The sequence below is a fragment of the Barbus barbus genome, assembly GCF_936440315.1.
Source record: "Barbus barbus genome assembly, chromosome: 34".
Classification (NCBI taxonomy): Eukaryota; Metazoa; Chordata; class Actinopteri; order Cypriniformes; family Cyprinidae; genus Barbus; species Barbus barbus.
The window spans coordinates 6,087,149-6,109,492 of record NC_136762.1 but is presented as its reverse complement, the minus strand read 5'-3'; the positions used below and the strand labels follow the sequence as shown (position 1 = coordinate 6,109,492).

Here is a 22,344-nt window from a genome sequence, read left to right as displayed (position 1 = left end):
GTCCCTGGTCTGTCCAGATGCTTCAGGATGAAGTGCAGTCCCATGTTGACTGCATCATCCACATACCTGTTTGCTCTGTAGACAAGGGACCAGTGATGTCCTTCAGATAAGCCAAAACCAGTCTTTCAAATGATTTCATGGCTACAGACGTTAGAGCCACAGGTCTGTAGTCATTAAGACCAGTAATTTTGGGTTTCTTTGGGACGGGGATGATGGTGGAGCGTTTGAAGCATGAGGGGACTTCACACAGCTCCAGTGATCTGTTGAAGATCTGTGTGAAGATGGGGGCCAGGATTTCAGACAGCACAGGATTTCAGACAGGCTGGTGACATACCGTCTGGGCCTGGTGCTTTCCTTCTTTTGTTCTTTCTGATGACTTGGCACACATCTTCTTCGCTGATTTGAATTGTAGATGTGGGGGAGAGGAGGGTTGCTGGAGGTGTTAATGGTTGTGTGGAGAGGTGTTCAGGGCGGGTGTGGGGTGTTTTTTCAAAACGACAATAAAACTTGTTCAAGTCGTCTGTTAGTTGTTGATTCTTCAGAGTGCTGGGGGATGGTGTCTTGTAACTGGTGATATCCTTCATGCCTTTCCACACTGAAGCAAGATCACTGGAAGATAATTTTTTCCTTAGCTTGTCAGAATAATTCCTCTTTGCCACTCTGATCTCCTTTTCCAGTGTGTATTTGGCCTGTTTGTACAAGACTTTATCCCCCTTTCTGTAAGCATCTTCTTTGGCCTGACGGAGCTGTCTGAGTTTAGCAGTGAACCATGGTTTGTCATTGTTGTAGATTAGACGAGTCCTGTTAGGAATGCACATATCCTCACAGAAACTGATATAAGATGTTACAGTCTCTGTGAGCTCGTCCAGATCGATGGCAGCGGCTTCAAAAACAGACCAATCAGTGAGAGAGAAACAGGCTTGTAAATCCCGCTCTGTTTCATTAGTCCATCTTTTAACAGATCTTAATACAGGCTTTGCAGATTTAAGTTTCTGCCTGTAGGTCGGAATAAGAAGAACCAAACAGTGATCAGAGAGTCCTAAAGCTGCTCGTGGAACCGAGTGATATGCATCCTTTATTGCTGTATAACAGTATTCCAATATATTACTGTCTCTGGTGGGACATGTGATGTGCTGTCTGTATTTTGGCAGTTCGCGGGAGAGATTTGCTTTATTAAAGTCCCCGAGAATGATTAAAACAGAGTCCGGGTGTTGTTGCTCACTCTCTGTGATCAGATCAGCGAGTTTCTCTAAAACTGTGCTCACGTGCGCTTGCGGTGGAATGAACGAGCAGAACTCCTGCGGCGAATAGAATGGCTTGCAGTTAATGAAGAGCGTTTCTAGATCTGAACAGCGCATCTTCTTTAACACAGTTACATATGTACACCACCTCTCACTGATGTAAAAGCACGTCCCACCGCCGTGCGATTTCCCTGTTGATTCTGCATCGTGATCTGCTCTGATCAGCGTGAAATTAGGCAGATGAATCGCGCTGTCTGGTATGTCGCCATTTAGCCAGGTTTCCGTGAAGCACAGAGCAGCAGAGTTAGAAAAATCCTTGTTTGTCCGGGAGAGCAGAAGGAATTTGTCCGTTTTGTTGGGTAGAGAGCGGAGATTCCCCAGAAGGATGCTAGGCAACGGCATTCGAAATCCACGCTGTCTGAGCTTCACAAGCGTGCCAGCTCTCTTTCCCCGCCTGTGCCTCCTGTAGCGTTTGACCACAGCTACGGCTCCGCCAACTACAATGTCCAGCAAAACGTCCGAAAAATCTAAATCCGGTAAAAGATTTTGTGGTGTGTTCTGCCGAATGTTCAGCAGGTCATCCCTGGTAAAACTGATCTTATTTGAAAAACAAAAACAGGAAAAACTAACAAAAACAGTACAAATACTGGAGAGCAATGCACAATAGCTGCCATCAGTGGCACCATCTTGTAGTATGACATTTGACATTTAAACATATTATACACTCATCAACGTTTCCATATCAAGTTATGTGCTGGCAGTGGTTTTGGTAAGCTATAGTCTCAGAACAGTCAGCCTTCCCGGTCGTGTATCACCATGTTTAAAATTCTCATGCTTAAAGTTGAGATCAGATCTTATTGGAAAATAAAACCCTCAAGCTTACTGTACAGAGAGACAAGACTATCATAGAGACTTCAGGTTTGGGCTTTTTTTTATTTTTGGTCAGTTTAACTAAAGATAAATTCTGGATCTGTGGAAATTACTTACTCAGCCAGTCAACATGTGGTATAAAATAAAGAAATATATTTGCAATTTATATGTTGCTTGACAAAATAAATAAATAAATCGTCAGAATACTAAACTACTTTTAAATGACCATCAATGGACAAATATTGCTTTTATCTTGACAAAGGTGTAGTTACAGCATTAGTTAACTGCTCATGCTAACCTGACCCCTGTCCGTTGTCACCAGCTAGTAATAGCAAGCAGAAAATCCTGGTCCATGGCTGTGATAAACTCCATGCTATTGCTAATTAAATAAATAATCCATCCATCCATCTGTCCTTAAGTAAATATGACATTTTATATGGATTTGCTCAAATCCCTGTTTCAATAAGTACTGTACACCAGCACAGTGTTGCTTTAAAGCACAAACTGTGCTTGTGAAGCCAGAGATATTTAATACCTGCTAGCAAAGGATGACAGATTTTCAACTGTTTCATCTTGAATAGCTCATTGTAAATTAACCCACATTGAGCCTGATGAATACATATAATGCTCACAGAGACATAGGCAGACCCCCATTGCAAACACATCTAAAATGTGTAACCTTAGTGGTGGGGATACCCTTCTTTCAAAAAAAAAAAAACATCAGAGGACGAGAGGAGCAGAGGGCGTCTTCAAGATGATTTGGGTTCCCTGAGGGGTTTCAGTCGTTGTAGTACAGTTACACTGTGCATCGCCATTTTCATGTGGCTGTGAGAACCGTTGCGTACAGTATGCAAAACTTGACATTTCTTTCAAAAGGTGCGGGGGGGGGGGGGCAGTCTGGAAATTACTGGAGCATTAAAGCTGCAACTGTTAAACGATCTACCAGCAAAGCCCACAACAAATACACACCAAACAGTTGGCATTGTGCACGTAAAATTTGTAAATTTAACTTACAAAACGTAGCCTAAACACGTGCACAAAGTATATTGTTTGTGATGAGTTCTACGCCTGTTGTTGGCTTAAAAGCTACTCCTCTCAGATGTGGTTTCGTCAAGTAGGTGTTTCCAGAACCCAAGAGAAACCAGATGTAAAATGAAAGTGGAATGTCTATTTTAGTATGTTACTAAGTGTATAACTGGGCGAATTTAACGTTTGCAAATAACAGAATATACAGTGAACCCAAAAGCATATCTACTACAAGAGCTTTAAAACCTCATCTGCACCAATGCAACAGTGAATAACCAGTACTCGGGTGTTCTCATTGGTGTAGAATGAGTGGGCGAGGAGGGGAATAAAGGGCCGTTTGACATTCACACTAATTGTTCATTGGCTAGAAAAACATTTTTTTGAAGTGATTTCTTTTGTGTCATTATATCATTATAGATGTGATGTAGACTTCCCTGTTCTCACATAATAAGAATGATTATTATAACTTTTATCTTATTAGTAATTGCCGTTGGTGTAAACGCCCTGCTGAAAAAAGAAAGAAAAAACAGCTAACACCAGCCTAAGCAGGATGACTGGTCTTAGCTGCTTTAAGATAGAAGAGGGCTGGTTTTAGCCGGTCTCCCAGCCTGGCCAAGCTGGTTTTAGCTGGTTGGTCAGCAGGACTCCCAGCATGACCAGCTGAGACAGTTGGCTAAAAAAGCGGTCAAAACCCAACTAAAATCCAGCCTGCAAACATCTTTTTGGCTTTAAAGCAATCATCTTCAGGCTTTAAAGCAATCAAACTTAATCTGATGCTCTGTTTACTTTTACAAATATGACTTCTTAAGAAAGAAATGTTATTCAGTTTCCACTAATAAAAACAATGTAACACAAAAGCTGCTAAAGGGAAAGTTCAAGCAAATAACAGTTCTGATATTATTTACTCACTTGTTTGACATGCCAAACCATTAATATTAATTTCACAGAAAACAGGTCTTTGACAGAAATGTCCCGAGGGAGCTTCCATCCAATGAATGTGGACTGCCACTTAGTAGTCATAACTTGGAAACGATGTTCTGAAGCAACACATTTTTATAAGATATCTACTAAGAGCATATTTGTCGTTACTCTCAAGTTTCATTTGCGGGTATTGTTGATAAAAAAATGCCATGCTCGGCCGCCTCCCGCATGATGCCAAACGAAATTGGTTCTTGTGTCACATGATCGATCGCAACCTGGTGCGTCTTATATAGGCTAGTTACTTTTTATGGATTACATGATTACATATTATTTACACAATAGCAATAATTTCTTCATAATTTATTGACTCTCTCTAATTCCTCTTTTTCATCTTTTAAATTTTTCTTTCTAAAATAGCTTAGATAGGCTACCACTTATTCAGAAAGTATTCCATTTTTGTGGTTTTCAGGTTTAAGAAACGTTTCAACATTTCAATATCGAAAATATTCATTTTTATTTGAATTATCACTTAATTATCAGTTATTGTACCATGTAGCCTTTGGAAGGCGTGTGTCAAACACATTAAAATGCACATTCACAAATTCACCAACTTTTTTGTCATCTGTTCCTCTTTCACCTAATATATGTTCATATAAATTACCCCTGAGCTTTTAAAGTAAATATTTTAATAATGAAGTGTAATATTTGTATTTTAATGTCTCTCTGACGTTGGTTATGGTCATATGGCATGCAGGTAAACAAATAAAATATTTATTTTTTTCAATAAGAATTTCACGAGTTTGTGTGCCCATATAATCTTAGCATTAGTTGTAAACGGATTTGGCTTGATGTCTGCAATGGAGGGCTCAGAGAGACTATTCTTCTCGAGCTCCGATAGCCCCCCTATAGACAGTAGGATAAATGAAATAAATATGCATAAAGGAGGAGATGGGGAGGTGGAGGGATGCCGAAATAACTAACAACAGAAGTGGTAAGAGGCTATTTTTATACTCGGATATTAATTGGAAGATTAGATGGGTGTACTCCTCCCGAAATTACGTTTATAACTTCATTTTATTTTGATTCATATTTAAAATAAAAGTTTTTATGTAATTTAATTAATTATTATAGCTCTATCTCTCTCTCTATCTATATATATGCGTGTGTGTGGTGTGCAATACTCTAAACTAACACGGAAACCATCATGAAATGTGGCACTTCCTTTAAACCAGCCTAATTAAAGGCCTGCTCATAAGTCTTGAGACTCTCTATTTTACCAATGGCATTATGGGGTTCCTAAGGCCACAGGTATAGGTCTCTCTCTCTCTCTCTCTCTCTCTCTCTCTCACTCTCTCTCTCTCTATGTATATATATATATATATATACTTATGACAAAGCAGGCCTTTAATTAGTTTGGTTTAAAGGTTTAAAGGAAGTGCCGCATTTCATATTAGTTTCCATGATAGTTTAAAGTATTGCACATTATAATTTGATAAAGATCTCCAGCCTCCACTGCAATGACTGATAAGAGGATCTCAAATAATAATTTGCACACCTTCGCCTTCATTTTCTTCATGGAATTGTTTTTATCTGGTGGGTTGAGTTGCACATTAACCAATGCCATCAATTTTGCAAAATATGATTATATCATCAGTGTGGGTACAGAGAGATGCATATGTGAATTGATGTTTGTTCAGAGAGATGAGTTGATAGAAGAGGCGAATCTTCAATGTTTTTTTCAGTGTTTCGCTTGTGGCCAGAGTGACAGTTCTCTTAATTTCACCTTTTTTTTTCGTGTTAAACTGGCTGCTTTCCATAACATGATATTTTGTGATATGGGAACAAGTGTGGGCAGTTGCATAAAAAACTGGCACAAAAAAAAAATAGTTGCTTACCTCACTCCCATTATAAATTAAGAAATTAGATGGACATGTGAACTTGTGAATATTACTTTGAAAAAAAAATAGTATAGGATTTACTTTGCTACAATTTTCACTAAGAAATTTCAAATTTAGAATATATATCAAGTTACACTGAATTAAATGTGAAATTTTGAAGTACAAAGACTTAATTAGTATCAAGGTAGCTGAATATTAGTTGCAGTACATTTTCATGTCCCCATCATACGTCTTTTTGTATCTGATAAAATATAAAACTCACAGTTTAGGAATATTGAAATCTTACTCATTTTATCACAATATCACTTATAAGTGAACATGTATAGTAATTTTTGTCATGTTCACAGGTGCTTTCTACTGTTTATTTCTCTTATCAAAATGGTTTTGAAAAAAATTGTTTTCTTATAAATATCATAATCAGTGAACTTTCTGAGCTTGACCAGTTCGTATTTCTGCTGCTCAGGAAAGGTTTCAATGGACAAACAAGTCAACAGTACAGATGCATTTGATTTCTAGAAAAAAAATGGTGAAAGGAAGCAAAAGAAGACCAATCACAGATGCCTGAGGTGTAAGGGGAGGGCCTGGTTTGAGTTTAGAGGTGGCCTTGCTAGATCTCACCCACATGTAGGCTTCCACTGGTCGATGACACCTCTGGTTGAGGTCGCGATGCGTGTTAATGCATCTCTGTTGACTTGCTCGCAGCAGGACGCAGCCTCTACCTTGATCGCATAGGTACGTCTTTGAAAGTTTCTGTCAGTCAGGCACTTCTCTCTCTTCTAGTGTCATCTTGCCATTTCTCCTCTGCTGTCTCTATACCTCTCCCCCTCCCCCATTACTAAGTACCGTGCTTTCTATATCTGGAAAAACATCTTTTGATTACAAAAGCATCCGTGCAAGTGTCTGATTGTGTGTGTTGAGGTCTTCTCTAACTGCAGGCCCGGAGAGGATGTGTCATTGCAGACAGGTTTTCCCCTGTTACTCATGGGCCTCTTTCTCGCACTGTCTCTCTTTATGTGGGCCTGACCGTCGCACTTTTGCAGATTTCTAAAGTTATCACCTGCATTTGAGTGTCTGTTACATAGTCTATAGGTTCCTTCTTCACTAGTGGGTGAGATTTTTGTTGATAGCGCTTACAGGTTGTTGTGACCAGGGGTAATGCCTTTTGTTGGATAGGCCTATTTGTTTTGACATCTGACGTACTATAGTTTCGTACTATGAAGGAAAGGGTTCGGTTTGGTAATGGGACAGAGGGTAACCTACATTTCAGATTCAGACATTCACAGGTCTGCATGGCAGGTAAGTCAGTTGCTCACTGCACTATTGCAGAATTTGCAGTCATTTGAGTCAAAATTGCATCGTAAATACAGCACATCTTCCGTTTCATTCTTCTTATTCTCACGCTCAAATGAGAATTCAACTGCACCAGGGATTTAAAAGAAATGGGTGAAGAAAGAATAGGAACTGGTGAGGTATCGTTCACTGCGACGTGCTTTGTTTGGCGTACTGTTAAACTTCAAAATATTTGCAACGCTTTTAGTAATTTCTTGGTGTTAAAATTTGCATTTCATTTTGCGCAGTTAATTTTACCGTTATCATAAACAGAACAACAACAGAGCACTGTTTGTTTTTTTTTTTTTAGTTGCTGGAGTGACTGTGATTATGATTGCTGGAGAAAATATAGCAAATGCAGTAATGCATGAAACGGTTAATTAATATTTTATTGTTTTTTAGGCTATTTTAGACTGAGAATTTAGAATATGTTTAGCATAGGCTATACAATATGCTTTACGTTCTGTACATAACTAGATTTTTATTTTTTTTAATCAGCTTTGATTCATAATTTCGAGTGACTTCTGTAAAGCAAAAACAAGAGCAAAAGATGCATTACGGTTGGTAGCTTTGGCAATATGATATTAATTTTTGCATGTCTAAGGACTAATTAATGACACATACTGTATTCTAAGCTTAATCTTTGGTATAGATTAAGTACAGTAATATGACTCACTTATATTTATGACACACTAGACTTTAATATTACAGTATAATACATGACTCATCTGGCTTTTTTCAGAAAAAAGGTACACACACACAAGCTAATGCTACAAACAAAGGTGCAAAGGAGAAGTCATCTATTTTGTTGGCAGCTGACTATATTCAGTTTTAAACAGATAGTTCACCTAAAATAAAAAAATAAATAAAAATAAAAATGTCTTGTGCTTTGTACATCCGCACAATGAAAGCCAATGTAGTTCAATGTGTTTGGACACCAGTGTTCTTCAACAATCTTCATTTGTACAGATGCATAACGGCATGATCGTGAGTAAATGACGACAGCATTTTAATTTTGGGGTAAACCATTCTATTATGTTTCTTAGTTCCAGATCACATAAGCCGTGTTTGCCAGAAATGTAAACTATATTAGTGCGTAAACTCTCAACAGTTCATTTGGGCAGTTATGAAAGTATCTACACACACCTGTTTGGTAGGCCTATAATGCCTCACAATATTAACGTTGAGTTGTTTCGGTTGCTTTTCATGCTTTGCTGAGTGTATGTGCGTGATGTGTGTGTGTGTGTGTCTCACTTTTAACCAGTTTAGCATCAATTCTAGTAATTAGAACATCGAGCACCGTCATCTCAGTACAGTGTGTTCCACACAATCCGTCACCGTTGCGTCCTCGCTGAGGGGGAGTGATCGTATCAGCATAAGTTTTTGCAGGCGTTCAATACGCTACGACTTTCTTGTTTGAAAGACAATGGACCATACAGCGCCGATTGAGATCCTTACGTCTTGAATCTTGCACATCTCGTTACTGTCCAAAGGCGGCAATTTCATATTACAGGATGGTCATGTTTCTTATTTGGAGTGTCATTCTTTGCACGCATTTCCAGATCGAGTATCGTTTATTCCCCACATAGTCCGCATCACTTCTGCGCAATTGTGAGGAATTAGAAGGCAGCTGAGATGTACTGTAATCAAACGCTTCACCAGACACCACATCACACTGCTACTACAGTAGATGCATATCTAAACCGACCTACTGTATGGCTTTGATACTGTTGTTGTTGATCAAACAAACTTGAACTCTTACGAGTCTCAGCGTACCGGCATTAGTCAGAGTTTCACATTCTGAAGAGGTCTGTGGCTTCATCGCAAAAGCTCCACAGCAAAATTTCAAAGATGATGCAAAATGCGAAAGGCCCTTTGCCGCCTAACATGACCAGACATGTCCGCCTCTGCTTTGTGCCATACACAGACAACGCAATTCCAGTTCACGGTTGAATGTATTGTGAGATAGAAATGATTAAACATTGCTTAGAGATTCATTTTGTGAATTAGATTGTCTGCCTGATGTATGAAAGTAGGTTAGAGGTGTTGTGACACTGATGAGAAACCCTGCTCAATTCTTCTGAATATGTCTTTTGCAATCTCTGAAATTAAGTCAAATGGCTTATATTGCTAAGTGCAGCCTATTTACCCCTTCGGGCTTATCTATGTTTCAGTCTTTCTTTCGGTCTATCTGTCTGAAAGCTACGCAATCTCTTTTAGTTAACAGCTGAACAACGAAAGGTTTGATCAGTCCTCGGATGCATGTAAAAAGTCTGATTAAGATTGATCATCTTAATCATGATAGACGTCTAAAGATTGATATCTCAACATATATGTCATCAAATGAGCAGACAAGAATAGTTTATCTGAGTTCAGTTAAAATTATAGGCCTATAAATCTTTTGGCTTATTGATGATATTGATTTTTTTTTTCTTCTTTTTTTTGGGGGGGGGCTATTAATGATCTATTTTTTTTTTATATCCAAACAATACCTAAGCCAGATGCATACATAAATTGAAGAATGAATAAACAATAGCCAATCAACCTGACAAGTCAATTAAAATAAAAAGATAAACAGTTAAAATATATATTTTTAATTAATCAGAGAAATGGGTAATATTGTCTACATAAAAAAAAAAAAACAATATTACAATTTGTGCTTTATCGATTGTACTTAATTACCAATAAATATAACTGTAATGTATTTATTAATTTTTCAGTGTTTTTAAATTATTTTAACATTTTTGTTTGGGATATGTAATACATGTGTAGTATATATTAGCGGTTTAATGGTTTTTAAATAATATATCATATTAGACAAAAATGTATAATTCATGTAATGCAATTATTTTACATTTTTTTAAAGAGCTGATAAAATGTAAAGTCGCGTTTGTATAAAAACGTCTGCTAAATGCATAAAATGTCAATCTTTTCCTGGGAGATTAATTTAAGATTTATACAAGTAGTTTTTTCTCTCTCTTCATCATCTCTTTCATGTCGACTATTATTCCTCATTGTCCCACGACAAACTAACCTCTGTTTTTCCCCCATCTAAAGGCTGACATGAGATTTCTCATCTCGACATCAAACCCGATCATCTCACTTCAGCCGCACCCTTCACTCTTTGAAGATGATCCGCATTCATAACCCTCACCACGTGCCATTTCTGCATCAGACGGAGAAGCTCCGCCAGGCCGGAACCCTTTGTGACACGCTTCTCACCGTGGAGGGCCTTTCATTTAAAGCCCACGCTCTGATACTAGCTCTGGCGAGCAAACGTCTCAAGCGTCAGCTAACAACCCAGCACGGCCCAAGTTCAGGGTACTGCTGCGTTATAGACAGAGTCTCTTCCCACACCTTCAAGCAAATTCTAGACTATGTGTACAACGAATCGCTGGAGGTGCCCAAAGATGATCTTGAGGAGCTGCTGAGGGGCGCTGAGTACCTAGAAGTGGAGTCTTTGGTAGAACAATGTCAAGCACAACTTAGAGATCCAGAATCCCCAACTAAGACAGACACAAAAGTGGTAAATTCCCTCCAAGATGACAAAGCACACAAGGACACTCAGTTGTCTAAAACTAGCCACAATGTGGATGAAGACCTCCTTGATTGTTCTTTAAAAGAAGAACGTTCTTCCACCAAGAGATCGGTCCATGACGCACATAAGAAGAGCTGTTCTCCTGTGTCTCCTCTGCCTCCCATGTTCTCCAGAGAGACCATCATCTCCAGCTCTCCGTCTCCAAGCCCTCGCCTCTGCTGGCCGCCAGTCAGCCCGTCTAGGAGCATGGTGTTAAACTGTAGAGAAATTATGACCTTCCACTCCCTTCGAGCATATCCCTACCCCACACCCATGTACCCCATCCTCCACCACTCGCTCCAGCCACAGGTCTCCTCTTCACTTATGGGTTACACAGGGTTGCTTCACCCCTATCACCCTCTCATACACTCTCCTCCGGTGACTCAAGACAGTCCCTTCGTTCCTGGTCTGAAAGGAAAGAACTTCTCTATCAGTGCAGCTTTAACGGAGTCCGTGTCAGATGATCAAGAGAGGTAAGAAACGACACACAGGTGACACTTACAATGAATGAATGTTATTGGATTAGATAGTTTATCAAATCGTGTGGAATTGATTTTAAAGACAGACAGCAAAAGCACAATTTAAAAGGATTTTGAACATTTTATTATTCATACACCTCATACATCTTATGTGTGGCTTAAGGGCATAGTTTGCCCAAAATAATTATTTCAGTGGAACATCATAGCAGATATTTTGACAAATGTCTCTATGTTTTTATGTCAATACAAAGGAAATCATTCATAACCAAAACTGTTTGGTGAACATTCTTCAAAATATCTTCTGCAGAATGAAGTAATTCAGGTTTGCAACAACATGAAGGTGACAAAAAAAGGAAGTGAATTGCTTTTAAGTGTTCAAATACGTTTTGGGCCCTCTGTATACCTAAACATTAAACATTGAATATTCAATAAAACAAATTATTTATTTTTTAAACAGAGCTTCAAAAGCCACTCGTCCATCTTTTTCAGGGAGAAGACCAAGGTTATAAGACATCTGGGTGTTGTAAGCATGGTGAAAGAAATCTCGTCTTTTTTTTCGTGATATTTTCGACAGGAAGCCACATCATAGTCAGCTAATTTCAACAGAACACCATTAGCCTGGTAAACTTGTTTTTTAACGAATGCAACACCACCAAGAGCAACCACCGCAAAATCTGACCTTGCTTACCTTTGAAGTTTTTTTGTATCAGTTAATATAGCCTCTCGCTAAATATTTAATATTGTTAATATTTAAAAGTGCAAACAAAGGAATGGTTTGCAACTATGCAAAGTTTTGAATCATTCTTTTAAGTGTTTTATATTTTAGATTTAAAAAAATATTCTCAAACTTTCGGCTTTGTCTGTACAGACCAAGATAGTAAGGCTTAACTTATTTAAATTTTTAGATTTTGGAACTGAGGTCATGCAGTCTTAGAAAACCTTACAGTTGCTTGAAATGGACTTTTATCCTGATTTGAAGTTTAAAATGAAAAGCCATGTTCTCTAAAATATTTTAAAATATATAAAAGAATATAAAATAATCTTTGTGTAATATAGCTACTGTAGTGCCCAGCAAGTTTTTTTTTTTTACTATTTCACTTCTTTTCTTTTCCTTCTTTAAATAGTAGTAAATCCTGAAAAGCTTTTTTAAACTGCATTGAAGGATTTCACACGTGTTTACTGCTTTACCTTCACTATCCGCTTCAACCTATCCATAATAAAAACCAAAAATAGTTGTACAAACAGTTTTGTACAAAAAACCATATGCAAGCATTGCATTCATCTACAAAATTATTTTATAACGTCATTTTTAAGTTGAGAAACAAATTCAGTCATGCATGTCGAACTTTTGCCGGGTAGCGTATATGCTTGCATTTGTATGTGTGTGTGTGTGTGTCTATGAATGTGACTTAGGTGATACTCTACTCTTTCTGTACTTTCCAACAGACACATTTTCCACCTACAAGAATTATCTTTCTACAGGCTCCATTAAAATGAGGGGAACTAATAACTGTCTGTGGTTCCACTGCAGTGGAATAACAGTATTTATGCAATAAAGACAATTATGTTATCATTGTAATGAAACATTTTGGGGCATGAAAAATAAATATAATTCAAATTTGATTTGTATGACTTATGCTTATGCTTTTATACTGTTTGAGGCAGTATAAAAGCACAGAAGCACCATGTGCACTAAATACTGGATATGTTGGAGGAGTGTTTTGGAACACAACACTTACTATCAAGGCCGAAACTGAGGGGACCCCCCCCCATTTGTCCCCAACTTTACAAACAGTAAACATGAAAGTCAGTCATCTCCACCCTCAGAGGAGGATGTTCTATTTCAGTCTCATTTTTAGCCAAAGTCTGTTCCACTCCCTAATTTGCCACACACAAAAACAGGTGCCCGATTGAGGCAGAGATCTTTATGCTTCTTTTGCTCAATCCATGCTGAAACGAAACATTTGAGAGCAAACGCAGTATTTCTTTATCTATACACGCACAGGGAAACAGTACAAGCTGCCCACACACCATTTTAGACTCAATTATATCACATGGTTAAACATCCCAAATAATGTGAAATTTATGAGAGCATATTAATATTATTTTGATTCTAAACACTTGAATCGCATGAGCTCTCCTTCACACTGTAGATGTGCTGCAGGTTGCTTGACTCCGGCAGAGGAAACCATTGTCTGCTTGCATAGTTTCCTGCTACCTGAACACAAAACCTTTGTTCCTACAGTTTTTGGTCGTAGACAGAAGGAGGTGATGTAAGTCTAAATTGATTTTCTTAATCATTTGATTAAATAGATGTGACAAGTTTGAATGGCAGTGTGTTGCCTTGCGTTGGGCTATGCTGTAGATCGATGTTTGTTCGTATATTTTCTCTACATATACTTCACACCTACTAATTTCACAGTATTTCTAAACGCTGAACCGTCAGGTGCATCCTGGGATGCATTTTAAAGCATTTAAGAAGTTCCTATAAATATTTGTAGACTGCTTCTCCTTCACAATACGGTCCAAAAAAGTGGATTAAAAAGTGTGTGCGGAAAGTCATACCTAGGCATATGTGCATTTATCAAATTATTTAGGCTGAAGCATTTACATTAAAAGGTTTGCAAGATTGTATATTCGAAAATTCTGTGAAGTCTCCTAAATAATGACACAACTGTGATAACACACTGAGTCTAACAGAGGTTATCAGCAGCAACACCTAAGAGCATGTGAGTTTCTCACGGACCTTTACCTGCTGGTCCAAATTAGCTGTGGTCTAGCAACACACTAGAATGTGTGGAAATGCAGCTCTAGAAGTGCAACCTGCAGGTGTTAGCTGACCAGATCAACAAGTGGTTTAAAAAACACCAGCGGAAAACGCAGTGACTCAGTTTGAAGATAATTGTTGATGATGAGTCCTAAATGTGACCGTCTACACTAATTACGCATGGAAAATATGGGCATCTTTGAATGGGTGCTAACATGATGAAATGTTCCACAGGAAGCCAAAGGTTCAAGAGGAGAGGGAGATATGCTGCAGACACTGCGGTAAACCGGCCCTGGAAAACCCCTGGAGGCCAACGACTGGATCATCAACCTCAGGTAATATGTTGTGCAAATACACAAAAATGAATCTAGACACTCTTATCTGCCCAGTATAAAGAAGGCATATAGAAAATCATACAGAAGCTTGCAGAAACACAAAATGCACGGCAGAGTTGCAGATTTGTTCTGGGATGCACCTACTTTTTACATAGATCAGAGGAATGGATGCACGCAACAGGATGTAAATGTTGTGTATCTCTCAAAGAGCTAAAAGATGGTGGCCGTTGCCTCTCTTCCGCTGCCAGCGGTAAAAAAAAAAAAGGATTGTAGACAGTGGAAAAACTTAGCAAAATTCATTCATACATCAATGAAAGTTCAGTTTATCAGTTTGATTCCTTTGAAATCTTTCCAAAACAATACCAAGCCAAAATTTCCCATTAAAATCATTTTTACTTTACATTTATTTTTACACAGTGAATATATGCATTTAGCAGACGCTTTTATCCAAAGTGACTTACAATAGAGGAACACAGGCAATCTGTTACAAAGCCAATGATATTCACAACTCTATGTTTATTAGAAAGACTAGCGAACAAGCCTGAGTTAAAATGCAAAGGAAAAATAAAAATTATTTCTATATTTTAAATCTCTTTCTTCATTTTTTATGATCCTTTTTATCAGTCCTATAGCTCAAACAGTCGACCAAGGTCATGATTTTGAATCCCAGGGAATGCATGACTTTTAAATCTATACTTTCAATGCAGTTTAAAGTTGCTTTGGATATTGCTTGCACCCAGCATTATAAATAACTTAAATGTGAATGTCATTGCCACTTTGATAATGTATTTAATTCTGATGCATTTATTTACAAGGCGGCACCACATGTGCACTCTTCAAATTGATATAATATTCAAAATTAAATGTACACCTACAAAGTATTCAGATGCTTTCTGATTGCCACAGATTAATGCAGCGAACTATACCTGTGAATATTGTTCTAGGGCATCTGCATGAACCTGAAGGAAATGACTTCATACTTCAGATAAAAAAAAAAACTCATGTTGACACCAGTTAACGAAAGTGAAGTTAGTTCTGAGAAACGCTCCAGCACTGCAGATGCCGCTTGGCCTCTAATACAAAAACATTTGAACATTGTAAGTTAATCTAGTGTCCAAATACTTTTTAGGGGTTACTGCGTAGTCCCAATAGTGGTTGTGCTTTGTCCTAGTTTACATAATGTTCTCAGGGCACAAAGACAAAAGTGAATGACCCCTTACCTGCTAAACTGGGGTGTAAAGCTCTGCGCGAGAGAAAACTGTGGCTTCTGAATCGTGGTGCATCAGCACAGTCCTGCGGTCGATCAGTTCTGTGCTTCATGGTGGTTTGTATACAGTACCAAAAGAGAAGTGTTGACTTGTTCTTTTTTCATCCAAATTGGGGTTAGAGCGCTTTTTGTGTGTGTGTGAGCATATGCGCGACAGAGCATTTTGGGGTGAGAATGATAGTAACACATTTTTATGAGATGTTATCTTTAAGAGACTATGTAATTTAGACTGTATGTGTTATATCACATACATGTAAGTAGTTTTTTTTATTTTTATTAAAGGCTTAAATCACGCAAAAATTAAAATTAGCTCACCCTCATGCCATCCAACATGCAGATGAGTTTGTTTCTTCATTATAACAAATTGAGAAATATAGCATTGCATCACTTGCTCAACAATGGATCCTCTGCAGTGAATGGGTGCCGTCAGAATGAGAGTCCAAACAGCTGATAAAAACATTACAATAATGCACAAGTAATCTTATAATCCAAAAAGATGCTCGTTTGTAAGAAACAAATCCATCATTAAGGCATTTTCAACTTTAAAATCATTGCTAAAGTACAAGTCCTTTATCTATAATACTGTTTCTCCAGTGAAAAATCCTAATCAGGACAGAAATGTGCATAGATCAAGCACTGTTCATGAGTGAAAACAGTCTAAAAAACATGTTAGTGGATTTTAATGTCAGAAGACAACATGGGGTAGACTGTTTTACTGGAGAAAGTGTTATAATATGGATTTTGGACTTTTGTTACAAATACTAGTGGCACCCATTCACTGCAGAGGATCCATTGGTGAGCAAGTTATGTAATGCTAAATTTCTCCAAATCTGTTCAGATGAAGAAACAAAGTCATGTACATCTTGTATGGCCTGATGATGAGTACATTTTAAGCAAATGTTCATTTTTGAGTGGTGCAGTAAGCATATATCATGTATTTCATAAGGTCATACAATTGCATGTCTATAATTATAAAACAAATAGAAGTGTTGTATAATAGCATTAACAGCATGTGTATTACATTCTGAAATATAAGATGCATATTTTCTTTAACTTTAATGAAAATATTTGCGACAATCTAAAAGTGCTGTGGCATATGACTCATTCAACATGACAGCATTAGCTTCATATAGGTTACGCCAACTAAAGTCATTTTTAAAGTCGTTTTAGGTTACCAGCTGCACAGTTTTAGCTTTTTATAGATTTTGGTTATATAAAAAAAATGCATCAAACAACTTAAATCCTCAGTTTTAAGAATGTTCGACGGCACCTTTTTGAACAACAAACTTGTGCTCTAAAGGCGCAGGTTTCTGCAGAAGTTTTATGTTACTGTGCTGCATCCTGAGTTAGTGTATGTGTGTGTGTGTGTGTGTGTGTGTGTGTGTGTGTGTGTGTGTGTGTGTGTGTGTGTGTGAGAGAGAGAGAGAGATCGTGGGGTATGTGGGAATGTGTGGGCGTTTATATATGTGTGAATACGATGTCAAACTTGGGCACGTATGTTTGCTTTTGTTTCACACATGACTTTTGCCTTTGCTTGTGTTTCAGCGAGCTCAGAAGTATAAGCTTACACAACCTTGCAAGTGTCCATATGATTGTCACAAGCGAGGTCTCCGCAAATATAAAGACAGAAAGTGTTAACCATGCTTTTTTTACATTTTTAGCTGTACAGGAGAGGATGTGGTGTATATGTATGTGTGTGTGGACAGGGAGAGCTATAAACTAGGCCGCACACCAAGAGAGAGTTGCCACAGGATGTGTTTATCTAAAATTGGGCCCCTCGGCTGTGCACTACCAAAGCTCAGATGTCACTTTATTTTTGACCATAAATCACTTTTAATCTAGCCCCTTTCACATAGAGTTGATAGAAAATAAACATTTGTTTGCTTTATTATTTTAACAGAACTGGATATTTCCCAGCAAGACTTTTGATCTTTCTGATTAGAATTCTTTAACATGCAGTCATTTCTCGGAAAACTTCTTAACTAGTCTCCTCAAGGCAGACATCACAATGTCAGACAACATATTTTGTGTCCCTCAACCCTCATTTATTCAGTTTATTACATTGATGCACATTTTGATGGACACTGTTTAACTATATAAGGATGTTAGCAACTAGAATCGTGTATAATTAGATCCACATTTAAAATCAGTTGTATTTAATTAGGAAATTAATAGAAATGTTATGATGTTAAACATTTTAAACAAATAATTCATGATGTGAATAATAAATACAAAAAGCCCTAAAGGCCATACATTATTCTTTATAATTTCATCTTTAGACAATTTTTATTTTTTTTGTAAGAAAATTGTGCAGCGTTTTTTTTTTTATCAGCGTCTGCCGAACATCATGCACACATCTACATTGGCTGAAAATGACCACGTTTAGATACGCATTCAATGATAAAGATGTGGTCTCCTTCTCGTGTCATTTGAAAGTGGTGCAAAGGAAAATTAACTTTGTATAAAAAATAAATTTGTATAAAAGACAAATTTCCTTGCATTCATGCAGTGAAACACACAAGACGCTCAACGTGCTCAAAAGCTGCTGTCATTAAAGCAAAGTAAAAAATATTATCATTATTAAATATTGTACTAAATCAGTTTTACTAGTGCTTTTAGACTTTAGGTTTATATTTTTATTATCACAAATATTTTTAGGTGCACTTTTGTGTTTTCTGTAATAAACCAGCTAAATTATTTTGGTCCCACATTAACAACGATTTTGTTAATGTTAGTTAATAATACAACTGTTACATATAAATGGATACAACTTTTGATTTAATAATGTATTAGTAAACCAACAAATGCATTTTTCATTGTTAGTTCATGTTAACAAAATGTAGTTAACTTCTGTTAACAAATGAAACCGTACTGTGTTTTTTAGATTAATAATTAGATAACACTATAAGTTTCCTTTCACGCTTGGTTAACTGGTGTTTTAGCGAATGGAACAATTGTCACCAGCAGCGCATTAGACAACACTTAGACAAATTTAAACACATTTGAGCAGATATGAGGGGCCAAAGAGCTGCCCAGCATCACACCAAAAATATCCCTGCGTTCTTGTGAAGCGCTGCTACACTTTTGGCCTGAAGCTCAGTGACCCAGATGATGTATTTAGAGTTTTAGTCGAAAAGTCACTATTTACGTCACATGTTCATTGCAAGAGATACCATTTAAGGTTATTTGAGAGCTTATTGTTATAACGTAATAAACAACTTATTTAAAAAGCATGTATATCTTTAAGTAAGTGCTAAAAGGAATTGAAAAATATATCTGTGAATTCACAACTCTTCAAACAAGAAAAAGCATATTTAAAAGAATAGTTCACCAGAAAATGTGCTCACCCTCAGGCCATCCAAGTTGTAGATGAGTTTGTATTTCTTCGTCTGAACAGATTTGGAGAAATTTATAGCATTACATCACTTGCTCAGCAAAGGATCCTCTGCAGTGAATGGGTGCCATCAGAATGAGAGTCCAAACAGCTGATAAAAACACCAAAACAATCCACAAGTAATTCAAATGACTAAGCAAAAAGCTACATTTGTATGATACATTCATCATTAAGAAACTTTTAACATCTTTGTGCTGAAATACAAGTCCTCTATTCATATATTGGGGTGGTGATGGCGCAGTGGATAAGACACATGCCTTTGGTGTGAGAGACCCGGGTTCGAATCCACTGTGAGACACCAATGTGTCCCTAAGACACTTAACCCCTAGTTGCTCCAGAGGCGTGCGACCTCTGACATATATAGCAATTGTAAGTCGCTTTGGATAAAAGCGTCAGCTAAATGAATAAATGTAAATGTAAATATATTGCTAATTAAAGTCAAGTGAATCAAGAGAGAAATGTGTACAGATCAAGCGAAAACCATCCAGAGCAACAAATATGTTGGCGAATTTTGATGTGAGAGGACAACTTTTTCACTGGAGTTTTCAAATTGTTCTTTTTTGGATGAAATGGACTCTGAACATTATACGTAAACTGAGCAATAGAGCTCATTTGGCTGTTCAAACCTCTTTGTCTGTGGTTTTATTCTGAAATGAAACTGCATTAGAAAGATCCAGTGATAACAGAGAATATGTCTATTTACAGTCCATCCGTTTGTCACTTACTGTTCTCTCATCTTCCGCTGGCAGGTTCTGGGGAAATGGCACTCAGGTGTAAGTTCTGCGGCCGAGGCGGACGGGACAGGCGGTCTTTGCGCTCACTCAGGAGGGGTGTCGGAGGAGAGAAGCCTTACCAGTGCAAACAGTGTAGCAAGAGGTTCAGCCTTAAACACCAGCTGGACACACATCACCGGGTGCACACAGGTACAACTAACCTTTATACCCATGAGCCACCTTCCTCCAGTGTTTAAATCCAGCCTGGACGTTTCTAGTGATCATGAAGACCTGGTTCAGGTCTGTTCAATTAGGGCTGGAGCTGAACTCTGCAGAGAGGTGGCGCTATAGAAGCAGGACCAGACACCACTCATTTAGATAAAGATTTCACTTTCTAAGAAACTGTGCATTGTATTTCACTGCATCAAGCTTAGATCTGTAATCTGAATTAGCGTTACTTTAGTATCACTGAGATACTATTGTATTTGATTTATTTTTTTATATTTTGAATTTGTTTTGTTTTTTCTGCTTTCTTTTTTATGTTTAGTTAAAGTTTTTTTTTTTTTTTAAGTAATTGTTTTTTAAATGTTTACATAGTTTTTATTAAATTTTATTTCAGATTTATATATTTTAGTACATTAAGTTGATAATAAAGTAAAGAAAAATGAGAAATGTTGCTTTGGCAACTAGCTGAAATAAAATAAATGTTATATTTTATTTACAGAAACTATATATATATAGTTATATATATCTATTTTTTTTATGTGATCTCCATGAATTATAAATATCAACTGTATTGATGCTGACAGCCTTCTCTGAAAAAAGGCTTTATTTTTTAAAGATTAAGTTTTTTTAACTCTTATATTTTTTCTAGCTTTATTTTATATTTAATTTAATTATACAATTTTTTATTTTTTTATATCATTCCAGTTTTACTCATAATACTTTAACTAGTTTGTTGAAAATGTTTTTTTTTTTTAAGTGTAGTGTTTATATTTTAGTTTTATTTTATATCTTGTTATTTATTTTATATATTTCAATTATGTGTGTGTGTGCGTTTTAAGTTTAATATTTATATTTTAAACATTTTGATTTTGTATTTTATTATATTTACTTTATATTTGATATATCTATATTCCAATTTCTTTGTAATAGTTTTAGTTAACAATAACAACACTGCTTACAAATTTGGTTAGGGATTCTAGCAAATCATGTTGAAACCAGCTCAGTTCTTTCTCCTCGTCTCTCTTCCAGGTGAAAAACCATTCGAGTGTCGGCTGTGTGGCCAGCGTTCACGTGACTATTCGGCTATGATCAAGCATCTGCGTACTCACGGCGGTGCTACTCCTTACAAATGCACCCTGTGTCTGGAGTTCTGTAGCAGCCTGGCAGCCATGCAGAAACACCTGAAGAATCACACCACGCAGGACTTCCCTCCAGACTGGAGCCTGAGCAGCACGTACCTGTACAACTGCCACACCTGAGCCCTGCGCGATAAAACATGTACATATAGAAAATTGAATACAGATTTGATATTTTTAATACATTTATTTTCCATTATACAAATATGATAATATATTTAAAATGCATTCAAAGGACAGTTATGCAAGTTGATTTTTATTTTCTTTCAAGACGTCTAGTTGGGTGAACACCACTCACCAATTAAGATGAAGTAGACTGTAATTTGCCAATGCTCATAACTTACTCTGTGAAATATCACAATAGCATAAAATATATGTTTGCTTATTTATTGAGCAGGTCAAATCTGTACCATTTCTCTAAGCACTCACTATGTGATCTATTTACGCACTGTATATAATCTTTTAATAAAAGCATTATGATTAAAATAGTAAGACTCTGTCAGTGTGTTTTAATGCAGAATAATGCAGCATATAGAACAGCAAGTAGCTTCAGTATGTGACAGTATATTCTGAATAAATGGATAAGTTGTAGCTTTTAAGGCAGCAAGTGTAGAGATATGTATTTATGACTTATTTTTGTCAAAACATTTCCATTTACAGCTATTATTACAGAAGGTTTTAAGAGTAAAACAAATTAAACAAAGATGCTTAATGGTGTAAGTTCCAGCATCTACCAGCAGAGGCCATGCAGGTCAAATAAAACATGAAGGAGAGTTTTCATCTTTCTCAGTCTGGCAAAACTGGTCGTATGGTTGCACCCATGATTTGCAGGAAGTATGACACTGGGGTTGAATGTGTGATTCAAGCAGATGCTTTAACATTACAACACTGCATTGATGCTTTTATAGTTTACTGAACTTATATGAATAAAGAGTAAACAAAGATTGTGCAACAGACTGGTAAAGATACCCTAACTTGAGCAATAATAGGCCATCAACAATATATAGATATTCTTTCAAGGGTAATAAAATGGATTGGAACAATTGTTTTCGTGTAAAATATATGTATTGCTTTTGTATAAGACAGCGCATATAATATATATATATATATATATATTAGTGTTGTCAAATGATTAATCATATCCAAAATAAATGTTTTTCTTTACA

General features: G+C 36.9%; 1 protein-coding gene across 2 annotated transcripts; it reads left to right on the top strand.

Moving 5' to 3' along the window:
- The first annotated feature begins 6,578 nt into the window (after positions 1 to 6,578).
- On the top strand, positions 6,579 to 21,668 carry LOC306853930 (uncharacterized protein). 2 transcript variants are annotated; one of them, XM_079391642.1, is made up of 5 exons: positions 6,579 to 6,688; positions 10,343 to 11,335; positions 14,343 to 14,443; positions 19,854 to 20,027; positions 21,072 to 21,668. In XM_079391642.1, the coding sequence occupies exons 2-5, from the start codon at positions 10,416 to 10,418 to the stop codon at positions 21,299 to 21,301; spliced, it is 1,425 nt and encodes a 474-aa protein (XP_079247768.1). In that variant the 5' UTR covers positions 6,579 to 6,688; positions 10,343 to 10,415; the 3' UTR covers positions 21,302 to 21,668. The 2 variants fall into 2 exon arrangements, with proteins under 2 accessions (XP_079247768.1, XP_079247769.1); XM_079391643.1 differs by lacking the exon at positions 6,579 to 6,688 and adding an exon at positions 7,200 to 7,252.
- The last annotated feature ends 676 nt before the right edge of the window (positions 21,669 to 22,344 follow it).